Raw genomic sequence first — 17,060 nt, forward strand, 5'->3', positions numbered from 1 at the left:
CTTGCAACACTGAATCCGAGGGCCTTACACATGCCAGGCAACCACTCTACCACTGGGTGATGTTCCCCAGCCCCTGGCCCCATCCCACCCCTCTCTCCCTATACATTTTAAATTGCAGTAGTGGGGATTGAACCTAGGGCCTTTCATATGATAGACATTGAGTTCACATCCCCAGCCCAGCCCCTTTCATTTCTGAGACAAGGTCTTGCTAAATTGCCTGGCTGACCTTGAACTTGCCATCCTCTTTCCTCACTCCCCCCACCTCCAAGTAGCTGGGATTACAGGTGCGTGCCACCACACTTGGCTCCCTGCCCACATTATTATTATTATAACTATTATTAATAGTTTATAGTTTCTGGGTATTGAACCTGGGGTGATTAACCACGACACACCCCAGTCCTTTTATTTTATTTTAATTTTTTTTTTCTTTTTTTGAGTCAGGGTCCTGTTAAGTTACTTAGGGCCTTGATAAGTTGCTGAGACTGGCCTCCAACTTCCCACCCTACTAGCTCAGTCTCCCAAGTCGCAAAGACTACAGGCATGCCTGTAGAGATTGTGTGTGAAATCTTTGCTTTCTGGCTTCTGCTTAAAAAGCATTTGCTGAGGGGCTGGGGTTGTGGCTCAATGGCAGAGCGCTTGCCTTGCACGTGTGAGGCACTGGGCTCGATCCTCAGCACTACATAAAAAATAAAGATATCGTGTCCATCTACAACTAAAGTAAATCTAAATACATATGATCATATATAAATATAATATTTACATACAGATAGATAGATAGAAATAAAAGGCATTTGCTGAGCCCGGTGCAGTGGTACAGCTTGTAATCCCAGGTCCTAGGGAGGCAGAGCCAGAGATTTGCAAGTTCAAAGACAGTCTGGGCCACTTAGCCAGACAGGGCGTGGCATAGTGGTAGAGCACTTGCCTACCCAGTGTGAGGCCCTGGGTTCCATCTCCAGAACTGCAAAACTAAAAATAAAAAAGTGAAGAAATGAGTGACGTGAGCGGATTCCGACAGTTTCAGAGGGAGGGTGGAGATGGGTTAATGGCTGCTGCATCCTTCCAGTCACTCCTGTCAAAGCTGTCCTCATCCTTGACAAGATCCCCGACCCCTGCCGTGCTGGGGGTGAACCTGAACCCAGGACCCCCCACGGAGCTGCCCCCCAGCCTTGCAGGATTCTCTCTCAACTTCCAATCAGATCCCTGGCTCCTCTTCCCGAATGCGAGGGCTGCGGCTCCTGCTTTCTCGTCGGCCTCCCGCAGCCGCGAAGAGCCCGGTCACACCCAAGTCGGGCGCCTGCCGGGACGCCCGGGCTCCCGCCTCACCGTGCAGCCCGGTCTTTCCTCGGACTCTGCCTTGAGGGTCAGCGCTGGGATGCCCGCACTGGGCCCTGGCCGCGCTTCCCCAGCCGAGCCCCGCAGGCGGCGCAGCTTTCTCCTGGGCGGGTGTCGCCACCTGGTCGTGCACACTCGGACGACAGCACTGCGCGGTTTCGGAAGGCGAAGGCGGCAGGCAGCTCCTCGGCGAGCACGAGTTACTGAACCAATGAATGAATGGACCACAGGGTCACTTCCTCTTCCGCGTCCCTCCCGCCCTCCCACCATGGGTCACGCCCCCGAGGCTGGCCACGCCCCCGAGGCGCCGCGCACGCTCCGTCGCCAGCCGGCAAAGCTCCGCGCTGAACGGGCGCGAACCATTTCCACCGGCACCGTAGGGGAGGCCGGAGGGGCTGCTACAGAGGGAGGGCGGAAGTTGCCCGTCCCTTTCCTTGAGGCATGTCCCTCGGCTGTTCCTGCGGCGTAGGTTTCCATTTTGTCACTGGTGCTGGCTGGAGCTTTGGGTCCTGCTTCCGCGGCGGTCGCTGTTGGCTGGTCCCCCCGCGGCGGCGTTGGCGCCGTCCGGCTTGTCACGTGGCCGGGAACATGGCGGCCTCCAGGGCGCGCTGTGAGCGTCGCGGCTGTTGAAGCCTCCGCGGGAGGTGCGCTCGGGTGCGGCGACTCCGAGCCCCGCCGGCGTGACAGCGGCGGAGCACGGTGCGATCCCGGGCCTGGCGGGCGGGCCCGGGAGGCGCCCCGAGAGCCCTCCGGGTGTCGTGGGCCGGGTGGCTGGAGGGGTCCCGAGTCCCGCGACCTCTTCCACTTGGTTTTGGGGGTCCCATGTCTCCGGGGGCCCCTGGGCAGCGTCGGTACTGGGGCATCCATTATGTGGCTCTTGAAACGACGTCTTGGGGTCTCCTAAGGGGTCTGCGGAGCCGGTCGTCCCTTTTTCAGGGGTCCCGGGACGCGGCGACCCTTTCGGGGATGGGACATCTGGTCCCGAGCTCTTCGTTGGAGTTGTGGTTCCTGCATCCCTTTATTAGTTTATCTTGTCTGTCTCTGAGACCTCCACCGGGGTGAGTGGACTCCTGGATTCTGCCTGCGTTGGGGACCGATCCCTGACCCCCACATCCAGGAAAAATAGGCCTAAGGTATGAGTTTCAGGGCTCTCCCTCGTCCTGAGCCCAGGTGGATCTTGGGCTCCCTGGGAAGGATTCATTAACTCCTTGTAGCTTATGGAGGGCTCAGTAGTGGCGGGTTTACCTCCTTAAACAGGGTGGTCAGAGAAAGGCCTCCCCCAGAAGGTAAGGTTTCAAGGGGTTAGGTTTGAAGGAAACCCAAGACTTGCTGAGCTGTTCCAGGTGGAGAGACTAAGCTCGGGATGTGTGCCTGGAGCTCCACACCCCCTCTCTCCTCCCCTCACTTCTCTCAGTAGCAGGAGCCTAAACTTAGACTGCCGACTGCAGTTCAGAAGGCCTGAGTTTCTGTTTTGGGGACAAGTGCTGCTTATCCGTGTATATGGAGGGAGGAGTTGGTTCAGTCACAGTGCCTCTAGTGTCTTGCTAGCACAAGCTCCTGCTTTCTGGAGTCTCTGATGCTCCTTCCTCAAGGTGTGATCATCCTTTGATGGCACCTGTCCTAGGCAGCTGTGCCTCCCACATATGCCCTCTATAGGCACCTCTGCTGACGCCACTGGAAACCACAGAGGGCTGCGGCGGGCCACTACCTGCTTGCTGTGTCTGGGAAATGTCTGCCAGGTTCCTGGAGGGCACAGGAGTCCATCCTCCCAACCTCCCAACTTGTCATATCATCCTTGTTTACCTCTTGTTTTGCAGCATTGAGGATGGACTCCAGGTTGCTCTACCACTGAGCTACATCACCTGGTCCATTAACTGTTTATCTTGAGACAGGGTCTTGCTAAGTTGTCCAGGTGGGCCTTGAACCTGTGATCCTCCTGCCTCAGTCTCCTGGATAACTGGGGTTACAGGTGTGGCCATCACGACCAGAGGCAGTGTCATTTCATCTTAATTCACTCATGCAGCAAAGTCTGTATGGTTCAGAGCCCTCTGGAGCCATACTGACTTTAAAACTGTCTGCTGCGTTCCTCGAGACAAAACACTCAGGGTCACGCCAGGGGGCCACACAAGAGACAGAGAGACCTTTTTCTTTGGGATCCTGTGAGGCTCCTCTGACCTTAAGGGTCCGTGGAAAGAGAGCTGGTTGACTGACAGCTAGGAAGGCCACACCCAAGGGCAGAGCAAGAGAAGGGGACACACAGAGGGCATTTCCAAACAGGGCAGAGGGGTAACATCACAAAGGAACAGGTGAGCATAGCTCCACCTATGGGGCTGCGGGAAGGCATGCCCAGGCACGAAGACACAGTCACACCTTCTGCGACTTCCAGGATCGGGGCGTCATCGAGGGCCACTTTGATGTGGCCAGATCACTTGGAAGTGACCAACAGAGTCTCACCAATCAGGAAAGGAATATGCTGGTCACATGGTGTGGCGGCCTCCCACAACTGTCCCTGCTGAAGTTGGGCGCAGTGCCCACTCCTGTCTACCCAGTTGCTTGGGGGGCTGAGGCAGGAGGATGGCAAGTCCCAGGCCTGCCCGGGCAACTGAGCAAGACCCTGTCTTAGAACAAAGTAAAGAGGGCTTGGTGATGTGGCCCAGTGGTAAGCACCGGGGTTCATTGCAGTGCTGAGCCACCACCACCAGAGCAAAACCCCGGCATCCGCGCTGTCCCCAGGCAAGACAGGCTGTTTCCTGACCGTCGATGGGAACAAGTCTCTGTCCGTCCTGTGGGGCCCTGGGAGGGTTAAATAAGCTGATGAACATAAGGGCTTATCAGAGAGCCTGGCTTTTGGCAAGTGCTACACAAATGCCAGACACTATTCTTGTGTTTTGTTGGTTTTTTTGGTATCGGAGATTGAACTCAAGGCCCCTCAGCCACTGAGCCTCTGCCTCAGCTCTGTTTTGTGCTTTAGTTAGATACAGGGTCTCACTGAGGTGCTGAGCTGGCTTTGAACTTGCAATCCTCCTGTCAGCCTCCCAGTCTGCCAGGATTACAGGCATGCACCACTGTATCTGGCCTATTCTTGCTTTTATTGAGGACCTACTGTGTACACACCCTGGTGCTAAGTGCTGGGAGTACCCTGTTGACCTAGAAAGTCCCAGTCCCCGACTTCAGAGTTCTAGTGAGGGATAAGCTGACCCCCAGCAACTAACCAACATCCAAGGCAACGTTTGGAGGAAGTTGGAGCAGGGAGGAGGCAGAGGACACCCGTGTAGACTGATGAGGGGGGCTTCACTGGGAGGCGACATTCGAGATGCAGGGAAGTGAGGGTGAGATGTGGGGCTGGGAGAGCGCTGCGGGAGTCCTGGCTCCACAGCCCGGTGCCTGGGGTGCGGCCTGGTCTCTGAGGGGCTGCAGTGGGACAGGCGGGGGCTCCTTAGCCGCTCCCGTCCGAGGCCCCTTCCAGGCGTGGCTGCTGGTGGAGGCTCATTTCCCAGCCGCAGGCCTGACAGCAGCGCACTCACAGTGTGGCCGCGGCTGCCCTGGAAACTGCTGTGCCCGTGGTGCTCCGGCCTGTCCGTCTCCTGGGTGCTGTGCTCACACAGGTTGCCCCGTTCAGAGTGAGCGGGACTGTCAGTGCCACAGCATGACCACCAGGAGCTGGGGGCCATGAGGGCCATCCCGAGGGCCAGCCACCACAAGTCCTGGGGCTGCTGAGTGGGTCCTGACGGATATAAGGTGGTACAGAGATGGTGGCCTAGAGAGGGAAAGTAACTTCTGGAAGGCTGCACAGCAAGTAGGAGGTCAGAACTGAGCTCTCCACCAAGAACCTTGGGTGGTTAGCAACAGAGAAGTTCCCCAGCCAGGTGAGGTGGCTGTGGCTGCCATCCTAGCCACCCAGCAGGCTGAAGCAGGAGGATTGCAAGTTTGAGTCCAGCCTGGGCAACTTAGGCACTGACTCAAAGTAAAAAGGGGCCAGGCGCAGTGAGGCACGCCTGTCATCCCCGCAGCTCAGGAGGCTGAGGCGGGAGGATCTCAGTTCAAAGCCAGCCTCAGCATCGTGGCGAGGCCCTAGGCACCTCAGTGAGTCCCGGTCTCTAAATAAAATACAAAATGGGGCTGGGATGTGACTCAGAGTTGGGGGGGGCTGAGGGTGTGGTTCAGTGGCAGAGTGCTGCCTGGGTTGGATGGACTCTAGTACCCCCAGAAGAGCCCCGCCATCCTGAGACGAGTGGGCAGGACACCGATGACCCTGCTCCTTTCCTGCTGCAGGTTCTGCTCTCGGGCTTCCAGGCTCAGTCCAGGGGGCGCAGAGGACCAGGCCCTTGCTGGAGGCATCATGGTGACGGAGCAAGAGGTCGAGGCCATCGGGCAGGTGCTGGTGGACCCCAAGCAGCCTCTGCAGGCCCGCTTCCGGGCGCTTTTCACCTTGCGGGGGCTTGGTGGCCCCGGGGCCATCGCCTGGATCAGCCGGGCCTTCGATGACGACTCTGCCCTGCTCAAGCACGAGCTGGCCTACTGCCTAGGCCAGATGCAGGACTCCCGCGCCATCCCCGTGCTCATGGGCGTGCTGCGGGACACCCGCCAGGAGCCCATGGTGCGCCACGAGGCAGGTGAGGGGCAGGCGGCTGCCCTCGCACTTCCCTGCCCGGCTCGCCTGGCCTGGGTCCAGGAGACAGCCACCCCGGGGACTGCGGGGCCACCCCTGCTGTCTGGTCAGGGAATCTTATTCCTTTGGGTGTTTTCCCTTTAAAACGACGTTCAGAGCTGGGTGTGGGGCGCAGGCTGTGCTTCCTGCGGCCAGCCGAGGCCACTTCAGGGGGACTGAGTGAGGCCCGAGTGGCCGCCGCTGTGTGGGAGGGGCAGGCGCAGCCTTCCACACCAGGCGGCTCCAGCTGCACGTGGAGAGCTTAAAGGAGACTGTCCGTGCTGGGGCTGCCTCCTTTCTCCCGTCACTGTCCCTGTGCAGGGGACCCCGGCTGCCCCTCTGGTCAGTGTGTATCCGCGCCACCTGCCCGTTGCTCCCTCCCTGGCTGTAGGGCTCGGCCTGTGCTGTCCCTCTTGCCCAAAGGCCCCAGGAGTTCCCCCTGACCCCGGGCTCCCCATCCACAGTGTCAGTGTCCAGGTGGGAGGACCTCGTCCCTCCCCCCAGGCGCAGGCTGGGGTTGCTCTGCCTGTGCCCGTGGGGCAGGTGCGGGCTCTACCGCCGCTTGGCTGGGTGGCATGCAGCCCGTGAGCCCTGCTGCCCTCAGCCCTGGCCGGGGAGCTGCTGCCAGCTGGTGGTGTCCCGCAGCCGCGTGGCCCCCGCCAGCCAACACCAGCCCTGCCTGCTTCTCAGGGGAGGCCCTGGGTGCCATCGGGAACCCGCAGGTCCTGGAGCTGCTGAGGCAGTACTGCAGCGACCCCGTGGTCGAGGTAAGAGCCGGCCCCAGCGCTTCCCCAGCCCTGGCCTGAGCAGCCCTAGAACCCCTTTCTGGTTGCCACGGTGACCGCTGTCCAAGGGTGCTCCAGGCCCCGGGTGGGGAGGGCAGCGTCCAGGCCTACGCCCAGCAGAGCCTGCTCTCGGCCCGCCCTGGCCCTCAGCCCCTGCGGCTCCTGCCCTGCCCCCGGCTGCTCTGAGACCCTGCCCTCTCTGCTGCCCTGCCCGGCCCGCTGGACCTCAGGGTCTCCCTGCCTTCCCCACGTCTCTTCTATCTTGAGACAGTTTCATTGAGGTGACTCACGTACCATTTAGCTCACCCCTGGAAGTGCACCCCGAGTGGCCTGCAGTGCATTCAGAGTCGGGCAGCTGCCCGGCTCCTTCCAGAACATTCCCTTCCTCTCAAGGAGACGCACTCCCATTAGCGACATTTTCCATCCTCCGTGGGTCTGTCCTGTCCTGGCCCCTCCTGTCACTGGTCACACACCTTGGCCTCCTGTGTCTGCTCACTGAGCACAAGGTCCTGGGTCCGGCCACCCTGCAGCTGTGTCCCCTCGCTCCTGCCCTGGTGGAGTGACGCTCAACGTGGGCACAGACCTGTTGTTTGTTTTGGGACGTCTTTTTTTCTTTTTTGGTCCTGGGGGTTGAGCCCAGGGGTGCTCTACCCCTGAGCCACATCCCCAGCCTTTTTTTAAATTATTTTTTCACTTTGAGTCGGGCTGCCCAAGTTGCTCAGGGCCTTGCCAGGTAGCTGAGGCTGGCCTTGAACTTGGCGATCCTCCTGCCTCAGCCTCCTGAGCTGCTGGGGTTGCTGGCGACGGCCAGCCAGGCCTGTTACTTGAATCAGTTCGTGCCTCGTTGAACACAAGTGCGGCCTCCACTTTTTGGCCATCGAGAAACCACCCTGCTGCGGGCCTGTGTGGGAGTCCGAGTTCTCTTGGACCCTGGCGTCCTGACTTGCTTCACACGCCCCACTCTTCTCGCGGCAGCCAGAGGAGGCACGTGTGAAACCGCAGCCAGCTGCTGTGTTCTGTGCTCAGAGCGCCCACACCTCGCTCCCTCCAGGGCAGGACCTGGAGCCCTCACTCCGGCTTCGCTGGTGGCCGTGCCCGCCTGCCCTGGCTCCCCGGCTCCCGTCCTCCTCCCAGCTCCTCTCAGCTTCCCCACCCCTTGTCCCTCCCCCTGCTGTCCTAACCCATAGGTCCCTGCTGCAAGCCCAGGAGGTGGGGCGGGGACGTCCTGGTCTCTGCGTGTCCCCAACGTCAGGCCCAGGACTGATGCTGTTTGTGCGCCCCTCGCCCTGCAGGTGGCTGAGACGTGCCAGCTGGCCGTGCGCCGCCTGGAGTGGCTGCAGCAGCACCCTGGGCAGCCGACAGTGGCCGGGCCTTACCTCTCCGTGGACCCGGCCCCCCCAGCTGAGGAGCACGACATGGGGCAGCTGCGGGAGGCGCTGCTGGATGAGACCCTGCCGCTGTTCGACCGGTACCGCGCCATGTTCGCCTTGCGCAACGCCGGGGGCCAGGAGGCGGCCCTGGCGCTCGCTGAGGGTGAGGAGGCCCCGGGCCGGGCAGCTGGGAACAGCACACCCCGGGAGCAGAGGTGCCGGTGGACACCCAGCCCTCTCCAGTGGCCACACCTGTCATCCTGGCTTCTTGGGGTGCTGAGGTAGAAGGGTCACAGTCCAGGCCAGCTGGGCAGCTCAGCCGGACCCTGTCCAGAGCAGAGTAAGGGGCTGCGTGCTGCCGTGCCAGGGGCCCCTGGTCCAGCCGGCTCCCCACAGGCTGGTCAGGCGCCCAAGCTGCCCCATCATGGGTGGGCAAGTCCTGGAGACGGAGCCCCTTTGGCCCCACCCTGCCCTGCCCTCTGGGTGCCCCAGCCCCAAGCCCATGGTGTGCCCTGTGAGTGACCAAGTGACCGCCCTTCCCGCCTGCAGGCCTGCGCTGCGGCAGCGCCCTCTTCCGCCACGAGGTGGGCTACGTGCTGGGCCAACTGCAGCATGAGGCGGCTGTGCCCCAGCTGGCCGCCACCCTGGCCTGCCCCGCCGAGAGCCCCATGGTGCGCCACGAGTGTGCGGAGGCCCTGGGCGCCATCGCCCGGCCCTCCTGCCTGGCCGTGCTGCATGCCCACGCGGCCGACCCCGAGCGCGTGGTGCGGGAGAGCTGCCTGGTGGCCCTGGACATGTACGAGCAGGAGAGTGGGCCCTTCCAGCAGGACCACTCGGAGCAGCCACGCCCACCGCCCTAGCCGCCCAGCCCTGCCCAGCTCTGCCCCCTGCTGACCTGCCACGGCCCCTTGTCCCAACAGGACTGCGTGTCTGACGTCTCCCCCTGGCCCTGTCCTGCGGAGCCGCCCCGACTCCCTCAGTGGGAGCTGTGGGCCCCTGGCTGGAGTGCAGGGAGGGGTCTGGACAGGGTGTCTTGGGAGGGACCTGGGTGGCTCAGGCTGCACTAGCAGTGCAGTGGGGTCCAGGGCCCCTGACCTCAGCCGTGGGCGTGGGAGGTGGTCCTAGGTGGGGCGCGGGCTCCTGGGTGCTGCCACGTGGAAGAGTAAATCATTTTGGCTCAGCAGTGCCTCGCTGAGTGTGTGGGCGGGCTTCCCGGGAGCACAGCTGCCCCAGCACTGCCACGTGCGCTGTCCAGCTCTTGGGGACTGTCCACCAGCTTGGCTCCCTCCCAGGGCTCTGGAGAAGCAGCCCTGCGGCCTGCCTTCCACCCGCCACCTGCTCCCGTCAGGGCCACCGGACCCTCCGGGTCCCACCTGGCTCTCCACATCCTCTGCGTGGCCACTGCCCGGGGTGGCCCGATCACCCAAGAAACGGGTCTGAAGGTGGGACTGGGCCCACAGCTGCCCCTCTGTGCCCCCAAGTCCACAAACCAAAAGGCTGTTGGCAGAACACACGGGAACTCACTTCCTGGGGCCGTTCCCGGTGGCTTCTGCCCCGAGCCTCCGTGCTCTTGCCAGCCTCTACCCACTCAGGGCCTGGTCCTCCTCAGGCTGACCTGTGGGCTCCCTTGGCCACCCGCCCACCTGCGCCCTGCCCTGCCCGTGGCCTTGGTGCTCCCCAGGACACCGCAGCGCCCCCAGACCTGCAACTTGGGTTGGGTTGTATCCCCAGAAGGTGACTCCAAGTCTGACCCCACACCGGGGCGTGTGACCTCATCAGGACTCAGGTGTGGTCCTCCTAGATCTGGGGTGGGCCCAATCCCATGACCCACCCTTCCTGGAGACAAAAGGGCCAGGTGCCGTGGCCGCACCTGCCATCCCAGTTACACTGGAGGCTGAGGCAGGAGGATGGCAAGTTTGAGGCCTGGCAACTCGGCAAGACCCTGTCTCAAAAAGCTGTGGGGTGCGGCTTAGAGGAGCGCCTGCCCGGGCAGGTGCCAGGCCCTTGTCCAGGCTGCTCGGGTCCAACAGGAGGGTCGCGTGAGCCCTCAGGCAGCCTGAAAGGGCGCTGGAGCAGGAGCGCACCTGAGACCGCGGGCAGCCGCCTCAGCCCAGGTCTGAGGAGGCTGTGGTCAGGCAGAGGCCCAGGCCCTCCTTGGGGGCCTCCCCTTAGCTCTGCTCCCAAGGCAGCAGCGTCCCTCAGAAGCAGGTCGGGGAGGGCGACACAGAGGCCTGGTTGCTGGGCAGCGTGGAGGACGGGCTGGGGTCCTCCCTCTCGCCTGCTCACTGCTCAGCCCCCCACCACGCGGTCAGGCAGGCCCGGCCTCTGCTCCACAGCACGGATCTGGGGAGCCTCGCCACTGCCTGGCCGTCTCTGCATGCAGCCTCCCCCTGGGGCCCTTCCAGCTCCTGGCCCCTCGGCATTTCGGGTGGCCCTAGCCCTGCTTCCAGCCCGGGCCCCCCAGAGGCCCTGACGTGGGTACCAGGAGCCTAGTCTACAGCACAGGCCCCGAGTCCTAGGCCAGGGAGCTGGGTGCGGCGTGTGTGGGGGGGGCACAGGGTGAGCCCGGGCCTCGCGTGTGCCAGGCAGGGCTCCACTGTCGAGCCACACCTCAGCTTTTAAAAGATTCGCCTTTGAGAGGCTCTCCTGAGTCCCGGGCTGGCCCCCCCGGGGCATGTGACCAGCCCATCTCACAGAGGAGCTGCAGAGTCATCAGCTGGGGCGGGGCCAGGCCCTAGACGGCTGGCCTCTGAACCCGGGCTCCTCTGCCTGCGCTTGTGCTTTGTCCTGGCCTGTGCCACCCAAGGCCCATGTTCCTCCTGCGTCCCCCCCAGGAGTGGGGACTGTCATTCCTGTGCTCAGCCTGGGAGCATCAGGGTTGAGTCAATTGCGGGGTCCCCCATCTAGACCTGCCTGGCCCTGGTCTGTGGTCCTACCTGGGCTCCCACTTGTCCTCCCCACGACAGCCACCAGAGGGGGCCTGTGAGCACTGATTCCGGCCCCTGGCTCCTCTCCCACAGCCCCCACCCCCGGGGGTCAAGGCCCTGTAGCCCACAGGACCTGCCCTGCCTCCCCTCCTCCCTCTGCTCCGGCCACACAGGTCCTGGATGTGCCACCAGCTCCCCAGGGCCTTGCGCGGGCTGGGCTCTGGTGCCTGGTGTTGCCGGCGGGCTCCCTTCCTCCTGAGGTCTCTGCTCCAGCGACCCCTCCTAGGTAGGCCGGACCACCCTGCCTCCTGCCTGGAGGTTGAGCCCAGAGACACTCAACCACTGAACTGGCTCCAGCCCTTCTTAAATCTGATTTTTTTTGGGGGGATGAGTACCAGGGATTGAGCTCAGGGGCACGGAGCCCACCCCAGCTCTATTTTGAATTTTATTCAGAGACAGGGTCCCACTGAGGTGCTCAGCGCCTCGCTGTTGCTGAGGCTGGCCTTGGACTTGCGATCCCCCTGCCTTGGCCCCCAGAGCCGCTGGATGACAGTGTGCGCTGAAGCTCCGTCCCTGCCCCACGCCCTCTCCACCCCCACCCTAGGGTCGGTGCTGCCACTGGGTCCAGGGCCACGCCTGCCATCCGGCTACTTAGGCTGAAGCGCGGGAGGGCCAGTTTCAGGCCACCTGTCAATTTAGTGAGACCCTGTCACAAATAAAATCTGAAAGGGCTGTGTGTGTGGCTGTGGTTAGCACTTGCCCGCAGAGATGGGGCCCTGGGTTCAACCCAGCACTGCCGAAAACGAGGCTGCCCACGATAGGTGCTCAGCAAATGTGAACAAATGAATCACAGGCCAGCTATGAGAAACCCGGGGTGGGCGTTCTCGGGAGAAGGCTGGCGAGTGCCAGGGCCCTGGGGCAGGGAGAGCGTGCGGGAGCTGCTGAGGCAGAAGCAGTTTGTGCTGTGACCACTGCAGGCAGATGGAGCCCTGGGAGCCTCACAATCCTCTTAGCTCAAAGCCCCTTAATACTTCCGCTGCACGGGTCACCTCCGGGCTTCCCTGCTCCAGGTGGCCACCATGCCGGGGTTGGTGGACAAGGAGGAGACCAAGGACTGGAGCGCTGCCCCCCCGGTGTATGAGGAGTACCGGCCGCCCCCCCTCGACACCATCCGCCTGCCCAGGTACGGGCTATACCTGCTGATAGCCGCCTTCCTGGTGGTGGCTGTGGCCTACGCCATTGTCGGGCACCTCATCAAAGACCTGGCCCACGACTTGGCCGGTGAGCTACCCACTACAAGGCTGGCCTGGGTCGGGCTGGCCAGGGAGGGGCAGAGCTGGCTGGGTCCCAGGCCTCTGTGCAGGCCCCGCGAGAGCAGGACGGGTGGAGGGTTTCGGGCCCAGAGGTCCTCACCGGCGTGCCTGACGCAGACTGGGCATTCGGCCCGAAGTCAGACCAAGAGGAGACGCCTCGCCGGGAGCGGGCCACCAGCGTGGCCGGGGAGGACCTGGAGGAGCTGGACCTGGCCTGGCAGGACGAGGGAGCCCTTGAGGGTGGAGGACAGGGCGTCCCCTTGGAATCCCCCGCCCGGGACCCCCACCATCCCTCCATCATCTTCAGGGACCCCCAGGTCCAGAGCTCCTGGAGGCTGGAGTGAGGGGGGTCCCGGCCCCAGTTCCAGCCCCTCGGACGCTGCGTAGTCAGAACCCGTGGCCCCCAGAGCCTCTACGCCGCCCCCACCCCTGGGGAGAAGCTCCCTCTCAGCCGGAGGGCTTGGTGGCTGGACACTGGCCATTGCCATCTGCCCTGCTTCCCCAGAGCCTGACCCTGCCCAGCCTCCAGCCAGCCCTGCGCGGTCTGTGAATGGGGAGCAACGAGGCACCCGGACATTAAACCAGCGGTCAGCCCTCTGCCCGCCCGTGACTGCTGAGTCAGCCCTGCCCTGCCCCGCGGGCTCCGTCACCCAGCAGGAGCAGGACTCTGCCCGTGTGACAGACCTGAACACCAGGCCAGGGAGACCCAGCCAGCCAGAGCAGAGGGCCTTTTGTGGAGCAGCAGCGAGGTGGCCCTGACCCCCCCACCGTGTCCCCCTCCACCGCTCCCTGTCCCCTCTCGCTCTGGGCCTGGTTTTCTGGGGCTCCTGGTTGCCAGACTGAGGCTTCCTTCACTTCAGAACTTTGCACAGGGTGGGGCACACAGCAGGGGCTTAATGTATGCTCACCTGGCAGCACGGAGTGGGCCCATGCTTGTCCTGGGCTGTGGCTGAGCTCCAGGATAGCTCTGTTTAGTGACCCGTCTGCCCATAAGTTGTGGTCAGACCTCTGGGACACAGGACTCCTGTGTAGACAGTAGGTGCTCATACGTGTATGCCACAGGCTTTGGGCATGCTTTCACGTGCCAGGGCCCTGGCTGCTCCCGTGGCTACTGGGGCAGGGTCCTCCTTGGCCTGGGCAGGGCTTACTCTCTAATCGACCTAAGGACCGAGGCCGAGGTCAGAGAGCCTGGAGCCTGAGTCATCCGCGGTCCCTGGTGTCCCCATCCTCAGCCAGTAGAGCAGCCCAACCTGGCGGTGCATGGTGGGCAGGTGGCCCTGTGGGCTGACTGATGCTACTGGCGCAGGTTGGTCAGTGCTGGCTGCCGCCTGCCGCGTCCTCTGGCTGTGGCTGCATGGGCCTGCCCTGGCTCTGTACTGAGGGCTGGCAGAATGTTGTGGGTCACCAAGAGAAGGAGAGGGAGGACGTGCCAGTCACCAGCCAGGAGCCGACAGGCGCCTGCCAGCACCCAGGGTGGCTCAGACCCCAGGTGCATCTGAGAGCCCCACCCTGGCCTCAGCACCCCCCACAACAGGGTGCGGGGACAGCTGCAGAGGGGGTGGCCCTGGGCGGATGGCCCTCGGGGCGGGGTGCAGGGGAGGGGCCAGCTCCCCAATTAATGTCACACCAGGTCCAGAGTCTGCTGGGGGTGCTGGGGGCAGGAGCCAGTCAGGTGCCGAGGGAGGGACGGAGGGCCCCTGCCAGGCCCGCCTGCCACGGTCACCCGCAGGGGATCCCGCTCTGCAGCTCCCAGTGCTGAGTTCTGGCTCGCGCTCAGCCATGAAGACCCTGGGGACGCTGCTCCTACTGGGAGCCTGGCTCTTCTCGCCTGCCCAGGCCCAGGGTAGGCTCCCGGCAGGGTCTGGGGACGGCGGGTTGTGGTCTGGTTCTCCAGGATGCGAAATGGCGGCCTTGGGAGGGCACCCAGCCCCGCAGCCGCCCCGCCCCCACCCTCTCAGCCGCCTTCAAGCCCCACAGGGCCCCCCGTTTCCCCCACCCCAAGCCTCCCCTCTCCCAACACCACTCGGTCCCCTCTGAACCCCCTCCTCCTTTGAACCCCCTCCCCCTTCTAAGCCCCCTCCCCCTCTGGATCCCCTCCTGCTTTATAAGCCCACCCAGGAGCCCCCTCTCAGCCTCTTTTGTGTCCCTCCTCCCCAGAGAGCCCACCCTCCCAGCCCTGCCCCTCTCCATGCCCCAGTCTTGGAGGTCTGTCCCCTCTCTGAGGGCCCCTGAGCACCCCGCCCTCCCCCTGGCAGACCCTGAGCGGCGGCTGAAGCCCTGGCTGGTGGGCCTGGCGGCGGTGGTGGGCTTCCTGTTCATCGTCTTCGTGCTCATGCTGGCCAACCGCATCTGGTGCTCCAAGGCCAGGTGGGCCCAGCCCAGCCCAGACCCTGCCCCTTCCCGTCTCTAGCCCAGGGTCCCCAAGCTCCCCACCCCAGCTTCCTGGCCCTCTCCGGCTCCCTCCCCAGGCAGCTCAGGTCCCGGGTCCCCTCATTTCCCCCTCCTGGGACTGGGGCTTGCCCCAGGACCCGGGCAGCCCACCCTTCCTGCGCCCCGGGGGGCTGGGCTGAGGCTGCCCCCACAGTCCCAGCCTCCCCTCCCTGCCTCCCCCTGCAGAGCTGAGGAGCAGGCGGACACCCTGAGGATGGAGCCCAATGTGTACCAGGACGTGAACCCCAGGTGTGCCGAGGGCACGTGCAGCGTGGGGTCTCGCCGACCCACCCCACTCCCACCTGAGGCCTCGCCCGCCCCCGCCCCTGCCCTCTGCCTGCTGACCCTGGCTAGGACGCTGTCCCCGCTCTCCTCCCTGGGCCTCTGCCCAGGGCTTTGCTCCAAAGGTCCCCCCGGCCATCCTCCCGTCCTCCCTCCGCTCCGCTTCTCTCTTCTCCACACTTAACCGCGGCTGGCACCCTCCTAGCTGTCCCCTGGTGTCACTCAGGTGATGGCTTCCAGAGCTTAGTTCCACTGTCTCCCGTTGAGCAGGACCACTGGACGAGGCTACGTAGGTGGCCGTCCTGGACCTCTGCAGCCCGTTTCCAGGCCTGCGAGTCCTGTGGGGGCTCAGGGTGCAGCCGGCCTGGGGCTCTGCAGGGCGAGATCGCAGCTGGACCAGGCCTGGGCAGCACAGGGTGTGGGAGGGAGGAGACCAGCCTGAGAGTCAGTGGCTCAGGACGTGCCCGAGGGAGGAAAGGGGACTCCTGCCCCCAAGATGTGCTGGCAGGGCTAGTCTCCCCTGCCAGCCCACTGGCCTCCCTGTCCTGTCCACTCCGCACCCACCGCACCACCTCTGTGCCCACCCACTGCACCATCTATGAACTGTCCACCCACCTGCTCACGTTGTTCACCCACCGTCCTCCACCCATCCACCCGGCCACTCGGGCGTTGGCCTGCCCGTGCCGTCTTGGCCCTCAGCCGTCCAGCAGTTCGCCTCCCGCTGGCCCAGATGTGTCCCTCACACTCCCGCCTTCCCCCGCCGCCTGTCCCACCTGCTGCTCTGCCCACACAGCCCTCCTGGCTGTCCACCTGCCCACTAGCCTGTTGATCCTGCCTCCCGCCTACGCTGCATGCACCCATCACCGAGTCACCCCTCTCCTTCCTCCACGCCCACCCTCACCCCGTGCCGCCCCTGCCCATCACCCCATCCGCCCCGCCAGCCGCCACCTGTCCCCCGTCCACCACCCCCGCCCACTCATCCACAGGGAGGGCAAGTCGTGGCTTCTGGCTTTAGGGAGTGGCACTCGCAGGGCTGCCTGGCCGGCCACCGGGGGGTTATCACCCCAAAGTCCTTGGGGGGACAGAGTGAGCATGGGCGGGCAGCTGGTCCTCACTGTCCTGGGCCTTCCCCCCACAGGGAGGGAGGCGGGAAGAAGAAGGAGAGGAAGAAGGACCAGGAGGGCGGGGAGCGCAACCTGGGGCTGGAGCTGGAGGAGAGGGCGCTGGCCGAGGACGCGGAGGCGGCCAAGAGGACCGCCCTGTGAGGAGCCTGCACCCGCAGCCCCGCCACACCCTGCACGCCACCGGGATCCAGAGTGCTGTGTCCCCGTGTCCCCAGAGAAGAGGGCTGCCCCTGTCCCCGAGGAGGGCTCCCGTAGGACCTGGCCTCATGGCGTCCTGGCCACCTGGGTCCTGCCCGGTGATTCCTACTCCGCAGCGCGCCCTGGCCGGGGAGAGACTTCCAAGTCCCCACAGCCTCAGCGCCACCTGCTCCTACCACTCCTCGTTTCCTTCCCTCTGCCCGCTGCTGGGCCAGACCTGCGTCCCCAGGCATGGGGCAGGTCCCACTCCAATAAACCACCTGCAGGACCTTCCAAGGCCTCTCCAGTCTCGCTCCCCTGCGGACGCGGCCCTCCTGGGGGCAGCCCTGGTGGGTGTGAGGCGCTGTGGCCGGGCCAGGTGCCAGGGCATTAAGCACTCTGTGCCGTCTTGGTGTTGCTGCCCTGAGCCCTGGACTTTGAGCCCCCACGGCGTCTCCTGGGAAGTCCTCGCTCCCTCCCACCCTGGGCTGTGGGGCACATGATGGTTTCCCAGAGCTGGTCACCCCTGTGGAGGGCCCCAGGGCCTGGCCATATCTTGGGAAGGGCTGAGCACCTTCTGTCTCAAGTGTCCGCCCCACCACCCATTCCCCTCTTCTCCCTTTCCACTCTCTGCTCTGGAATTTGACCCCTCTGCCACCTCCAATGTGGCCT

The 17,060-nt window shown here is 64.0% G+C and overlaps 3 protein-coding genes across 4 annotated transcripts; all 3 read left to right on the forward strand.

Moving 5' to 3' along the window:
• Positions 1–1,686: 1,686 nt before the first annotated feature.
• Dohh (deoxyhypusine hydroxylase) lies at positions 1,687–9,315 on the forward strand. 2 transcript variants are annotated; one of them, XM_076851965.2, is made up of 5 exons: positions 1,687–2,031; positions 5,605–5,945; positions 6,671–6,747; positions 8,058–8,298; positions 8,685–9,315. In XM_076851965.2, the coding sequence occupies exons 2-5, from the start codon at positions 5,672–5,674 to the stop codon at positions 8,993–8,995; spliced, it is 903 nt and encodes a 300-aa protein (XP_076708080.2). In that variant the 5' UTR covers positions 1,687–2,031; positions 5,605–5,671; the 3' UTR covers positions 8,996–9,315. The 2 variants fall into 2 exon arrangements, with proteins under 2 accessions (XP_076708080.2, XP_076708089.2); XM_076851974.2 differs by having other exon boundaries at positions 1,687–1,976.
• A 2,826-nt stretch (positions 9,316–12,141) lies between these two features.
• On the forward strand, positions 12,142–12,719 carry Smim44 (small integral membrane protein 44). Its single transcript, XM_077110369.1, has 2 exons — positions 12,142–12,343; positions 12,493–12,719. Exons 1-2 carry the CDS (start codon positions 12,142–12,144, stop codon positions 12,717–12,719), a joined length of 429 nt encoding a protein of 142 aa, XP_076966484.1.
• A 1,435-nt stretch (positions 12,720–14,154) lies between these two features.
• Smim24 (small integral membrane protein 24) lies at positions 14,155–16,378 on the forward strand. The gene is made up of 4 exons (XM_077110370.1): positions 14,155–14,218; positions 14,631–14,742; positions 14,992–15,054; positions 16,226–16,378. Exons 1-4 carry the CDS (start codon positions 14,155–14,157, stop codon positions 16,350–16,352), a joined length of 366 nt encoding a protein of 121 aa, XP_076966485.1. The 3' UTR covers positions 16,353–16,378.
• The last annotated feature ends 682 nt before the right edge of the window (positions 16,379–17,060 follow it).

The sequence above is a fragment of the Callospermophilus lateralis genome, chromosome 1, assembly GCF_048772815.1.
Source record: "Callospermophilus lateralis isolate mCalLat2 chromosome 1, mCalLat2.hap1, whole genome shotgun sequence".
NCBI lineage: Eukaryota > Metazoa > Chordata > Mammalia > Rodentia > Sciuridae > Callospermophilus > Callospermophilus lateralis.